At 45.4% G+C, this 6000-nt stretch overlaps 1 protein-coding gene across 1 annotated transcript in view; it reads left to right on the top strand.

Moving 5' to 3' along the window:
• Positions 1-1051: 1051 nt before the first annotated feature.
• The window catches only part of LOC142696317 (uncharacterized), a 28316-nt gene continuing 23367 nt past the window's right edge, over positions 1052-6000 (top strand). The window contains exon 1 of the mRNA XM_075847648.1: positions 1052-1279. Coding sequence (XP_075703763.1) covers positions 1158-1279 — 122 coding nt within the window. The 5' untranslated portion in view covers positions 1052-1157. The remainder of the gene's footprint in view (positions 1280-6000) is intronic.

Raw genomic sequence — 6000 nt, 5'->3', positions numbered from 1 at the left:
ACATCAGAGCCACTGCAATTGTGAACCAATACTCTGTGAATCACCGAATTAGGCCTCAATTTTGCATGGTACTCTTTCACTCCTGAGCCCTGTCAAATGTTGAGGAAAAAGATTAGGGTCACATGTAGGGTGTTTCTAAAACCGGGAAACACAGCATATTAACCCCTCCCCGCCGCAGCCCTTTTTTCAGATTTTCATTTTCGTTTTTTCCGTCGATATAGTCCTATGAGGGCTTGATTTTTGCGGGACGAGTTGTAGGTTTCCGTTGCATCATTTATTGTGCTATATAATGAAGTAGAAAATGGGAAAAAAAGTTATTTGTGGGGTAGAAAATGAAAAAAACAGCGATTCCTCCATGGTTTTTTGTGCGTAGTTTTTTTGACGGAATTCACTGTGCAATTAAAACAACATGTTAACTTTATTTTTTGGGTCAATACGATTACGGCGATACCAAATATATATAGTTTTTTCTATATTTTACTACTTTTACAAGTAAAAACCTAAGTGTAAAAAATAAAATGTATTTTGTGTCGCCAAATTCCGAGAGCCGTAACTTTTTTATTTTTCCGTCGATTAAGTGGTATGAGGGCTTATTTTTTGCGGGATAAGCTGTAGTTTTTAATAATACCATTTTGGTGTACATGCAACGTTTTGATCACGTTTTATTTCATTTTTTTGTGGGAGATTAGTTGACCAAAAAAATAGAGGCTCTGGCGTTCACCGTGCGGGTTAAATAATGATATATTGTAATAGTTCAGACTTTTACGGACGCGGCGATACCAATTAAGTTTTTTTTTTTTTTTACTATGCTCTAGGGCAAGGGCGTAGCTAGGGGGGGCAGGCGGGGCATGTGCCCCAGATGCAACTACAACGGAAGGAAGGGGGGGCGCCGACCAGGGGAGTGGAGGCATGTGCCCTCCGGGCCGATACCCCCATAGACATTTAGTGCCATGGGCAGCACATGGGACAGGAGTGGGAGCTGTGTAATGTATGCACGATGTTCTCCTGCACAGGCAGAGCGTGTGTGTGTGTGCTCCGGGCAGCTGCATTATACGTCACATGTGACGTCATATAATGCAGCCGGCCATACACTCTGCCTGTGAGGAGAACACCATTGAAGTGTTCAGCTCCAGCTAGCAGACAGACAAGCAGGGAGGATGGAGGAAGAGAGGGATGGGGAGGAGCAGTCTTATCCACAGCTATTCTCCTGCCTGCAACGTGTGACCCCTCATAACATGAAGATCCCACTACGGAGCTCCGAACTGATAAGTACAGCTGTGTATGTGCAAGTAGGGGGAGGTGTGTGTGGAGGTGTGTGTGGAGGTGTGTGTGTGTGTGTGTGTGTGTGTGGAGGTGTGTGTGTGTGTGTATGTCTGTGTGGAGGTGTGCGTGTGTGTGTGTGCGTATGTGTGTGTGTAGGTATGTGTGGGGAGGTGTGTGTGTGTGTGTGGACGTGTGTGCGTGCGTGTGTCTGTGTGTGTGTGTGTGTGTGTGTGTGTGGAGGTGTGTATAATTGTGTGTGTGTGTGGAGGTGTGTGTGTCGCGCGCGTGTGTGTATGTGTGTGTGTGCGTGTGCGTGTGGAGGTGTGTGTGTGTGTGTGTGTGTGTGTGTGTGTGTGGAGGTGTGTGTGTGAGTGAAGGTGTGTGTTTGTGGGGAGGTGTGTGTGTGGAGTTGTGTGCTTGTGGAGGTGTGTGTGTGTGTGTGTGTGTGTGTGGAGGTGAGTGGAGGTGTGTGGAGGTGTGTGGAGGTGTGCATGTGTGTTTGTGTGTGGAGGTGTGTGTGTGGAAGTGTGTGTGTGGAGTTGTGTGTGTGTGTGTGTGTGTGGGTGGAGGTGTATCTGTGGTGGAGGTGTGTGTGTGTGTGTGTGTGTCTGTGGAGGTGTGTTTGTGCGTGTCGAGGTGTGTGTGGAGGTGAGTGTGTGTGTGTGTGTGGAGGTGTGTGTGTCGCGCACGCGCGCGCGCGTGTGTGTGTGTGTGTGTGTGTGTTGAGGTGTGTGTGTGGAGGTGTGTGGAAGTGTGTGTATGGAGGTGTGTGTATGTGTGTGTATGGAGGTATGTGTATGTGTTTGTGGAGGTGTGTGTGGAAGTGTGTGGAGGTGTGTGTGTGTGTGTGTGTGTAGGTGTTTGTGTGTGGAGGTGTTTGTGTGCAGAGGTGTGTGTGAGTGGAGGTGTGTGTGTGTGTGTATGTGGAGTTGTGTGTTTGTGGAGGTGTGTGTGTGTGTGTGTGTGTGTGTGTGTGTGTAGAGGTGTTTGTGTGTGGAGGTGTGTGTGTGTGTGTGTGTGTGTGTGTGGAGGTATGTGTGGAGGTGTGTGTGTATGGAGGTGTGTGTGGAGCTGTGTGTGGAGGTGTGTAAAGGTGTGTGGAGGTGTGTTTGTGTGTGTGTGTGTGCGTGTGTGTGTGTGTGTGTCTGTGGAGGTGTGTGTGTGGAAGTGTGTGTGTATGGAGTTGTGTGTGTGTGTGTGTGTGTGGAGGTGTGTGGAGGTGTGTGTGTGTGTGTGTGTGTGTGTGTGGAGGTGTGGAGGTGTGTGTGTGTGAGTGGAGGTGTGTGGAGGTGTGTGGAGTTGTGTGTTTGTGGAGGTGTGTGTGTGTGTGTGTGTGTGTGGAGGTGTGTGTCTGTGTGTGTGTGTGGAGGTGTGTGTGTGGAGGTGTTTGGAGGTGTTTGGGGGTGTGTGTTTGTGTGTGTGTGTGGAGGTGTATGTGTATAGAGGTGTGTGTGGAAGTGTGTGTGGAGGTGTGTGTGGAGGTGTGTGTGTGTGTGTGTGTGTGTGTGTGTGTGTGGAGGTGTGTGTGTGTGTGTGTGTGTGTGTGGAGGTGTGTGCGTGTGTGTGTGTGTGTGGAGGTGTGTGTGTGGAGGTGTGTGTGTGGAAGTGTGTGTGTGGAGGTTTGTGTGTGTGGAGGTGTGTGTGTGTGTGTGTGTGTGTAGGTGTGTGTGTGTGTGTGTGTGTGTGCGTTTGTGTGGAGGTGTGTGTGTGTGTGGAGGTGTGTGTGGAGGTGTGTGAGTGTGTTTATAAATCGTTTTTGTGTCGGAGGTGTGTGAGTGTGTGTGTGTGTGTGGAGGTGTGTGTGTGTGTGTGTGTGTGTGTGTGTGTGGAGGTGTGTGTGGAGGTGTGTGTGGAGGTGTGTGAGTGTGTTTATAAATCGTTTTTGTGTCGGAGGTGTGTGAGTATGCATATAAATAAGTTGGGTGAGGGGATTCTGTATAATCTGTTTTAGTGGGGAGGAAGGATTTGACTGTATGGCCTCATGCACACTTCCGTCGGCCGTTGTACTGCCGCTAATGACGGTTTCCGTGAATCACGGACCTCACACGGATGGCTTCCGTGTACAGTCCGTTGTTTCACGGACCAAATCAATGCAAATGCAGAGACTGTTCCGTCAAAAACGGGCAGGAGTAGGACCTGCCCTATTTTTGAGGGAACGGTGGCACGATTGAGTTAAAACAATGGAAGTGTGCATGGACCTATTGAAATAAATTTGTCAGGGTGCTATCAGTTCAAACAACGGATAGCACCCTGATGAAAAAAACTGAAGTGGGCATGAGGCCCAAGGCCTCAAGCACACAACCGTTGCCATTTATACGGCTTCATATCACGGATCCGCAAAACAAGGACCGCACATAGAACTATACTGCTTGTAAAATGTACAAATGGCTTTATGCTCCAGTTACATTAAAATAAAAGTGAAAAAAAAGTTACACCTCATTGATTGGTTGATTAAGCAAACATTGTGAGTGGGAAGGAGATGTCGGGAAAGAGTTTGGGGGGGGGGGGCGCCAAGGTGAATCTTTGCCCCGGGTGCAGGAGAAACTAGCTACGCCTCTGTCTAGGGGGAAAATGGGGAAATGTTTTTTTTTTGCACTTTTAATTTTTTTCTTTTTTTTTTACATAAAGAAAAAAACTTTGTTTAACTCATTTTTACTTTTTTTTATTAGTCCCCCTAGGTGACTTCAACCAGCGATCGTCAGATCGCTTGCACAATATACTGCAATACTAATGTAAGTACTTATGTGAGGGCTCAATAGATGCACAAAGACGGCGGACCTGGGGGCCTTCATTAGGCCCCCAGGCAGCCATAGAAACCATCGCCCCACCCCCGCGCGATTGCGTTGCGGGGGGCGCAATGAGCTGTTAGAGGGGGTCGCCCCCCTCTTTCTAATGAGTTAAATGCTGCGGTTGCTATTGACCGCAGCATTTAACGAGATAAACGAGCGGGATCGGACTCGAGCGAGATGCCGCTCTTTACTCTGTAACATACAGCAAACACTGGCATCGTATGGAGCGGGTTCACTCTGTGAACTCGTTCCATACTTCCCCTACCCAACTTTGGCGTATGGATACGTCAAATGTCGGGAAGGGGTTAATTAGAGAGCTGTCTTGTTATAGTGGCACAAGCTGGGCACCACATATTGGCATATCTATAGAAAAAAATCCCATTTTCACTCTGAAACATCGAGTGCACACTAATTTTTGCAAAACACCGGCAGGGTTAACATGCTCACTTCACCACTAGCTGAATACCTTGAGAGGTGTAGTTGCCAAAATGGGATCACTTCTGGGGGGGTTTCCACTGTTTTGGACCCACAGGGGCTTTGCAAATGCGACATAGCGACCAGAAACCAATCCAGCAAAATCTGCATTTCAAAATCCAAATGCCGCTCCTTCCCTTGTGAGCCCTACTGTGTGCCCAAAGAGCAGTTTATGACCACAAATGGGGTATGCCATACTCGGAAGAAATTGCTTTAGAAATGTTGGGGTTCTTTTTTTCCTTTATTTGTTGAGAAAATGAAAAATTTTGAGCTAAATCTACGTCTTTTTATTTTCACTGCCCAATTCTAATAAATTCTATGAAAAACTTGTGGGGTCAAAATGCTCACTACACCCGTAGATGAATTCCTCAAGGGGTGTAGTTTCCTAAATAGAGTTAGTTTTTGGGTGTTTTCACTGTTTTGGTCCCTCAGGGGCTTTGCAAATGTGACATGGCCTCTGCAAATCATTCCTGCTAAATTTGAGCTCCAAAAGCCAAATGGCGCTCTTTCCCTTCTAAGCCCTGCCGTGTCCAAACAGCCATTTTCAACCACATTGTTTTATTCTGGAGAAATTGCTTTACAAATTTTGCAGTGCCTTTTCTCCTTTAGTCCTTGTGTAAATGAGAAAAAATTAGCTAAACCTACATTTTCTTTGAAAAAATGTAGATTTTCATTTTCATCACCTACTTCCAATAATTTCTGCAATAAACCTGTGGGGTCAAAATGCCCACTATACCCCTAGATAATTTCTTTGGTGGATGTAGTTTCCCAAATGGGGTCACTTTTAGTGGTGCCCTTCAAACATGGTGCCTAAAATATATTCTAACAAAAAGAAGGCCCAAAGAATCCACGCTAGGGCCACATGTGGGATATTTTCTAACTCTGCAGAACCTGGGCAATAAATATTGAGTTGCATTTTTCTGGTAATACTTTCTGAAAAAAAACATGAAATTTGTAAATGTCACCTCTATTTTGCTTTAATTCCTGTGAAACGTCTAAAGGGTTAAGAAACTTTCTAAATGCTATTTCGAATACTTTGAGGGGTGAAGTTTTTAAAATAGGATGACTTATTGAAGGTTTCTAATATATGAGGGACTCAAACCCACTTCACATCTGAACTGGCCCCTGTATAAATAGCCTTTTTAAATTTTCTTGAAAATGTGAGAAATTGCTGCTAAAGTTCTAACCTTGTAACGTCCTAGAAAAGTAAAAGGATGTTCAGAAGAACAATGCCAATCTAATGTAGACATATGGGGAATGTTAATTAGCAACTATTTTGTATGGTATAACTGCCTGTCGTACAAGCAGATACATTTAAATTTAGAAAAATGCTCATTTTTGCAATTTTTCGCTAAATTTTGGTGTTTTTCACAATTAAATACTGAATGTATGGAGCAAATTTTGCCAGTAATATAAAGTCCAATGTGTCATGACAAAACAGTCTCAGAATCCCTTGGATATGTAAAAGCATTCC

This window comes from Rhinoderma darwinii, assembly GCF_050947455.1.
Source record: "Rhinoderma darwinii isolate aRhiDar2 chromosome 5 unlocalized genomic scaffold, aRhiDar2.hap1 SUPER_5_unloc_54, whole genome shotgun sequence".
Classification (NCBI taxonomy): Eukaryota; Metazoa; Chordata; class Amphibia; order Anura; family Rhinodermatidae; genus Rhinoderma; species Rhinoderma darwinii.
This window is presented reverse-complemented; position numbering and strand designations above follow the sequence as displayed.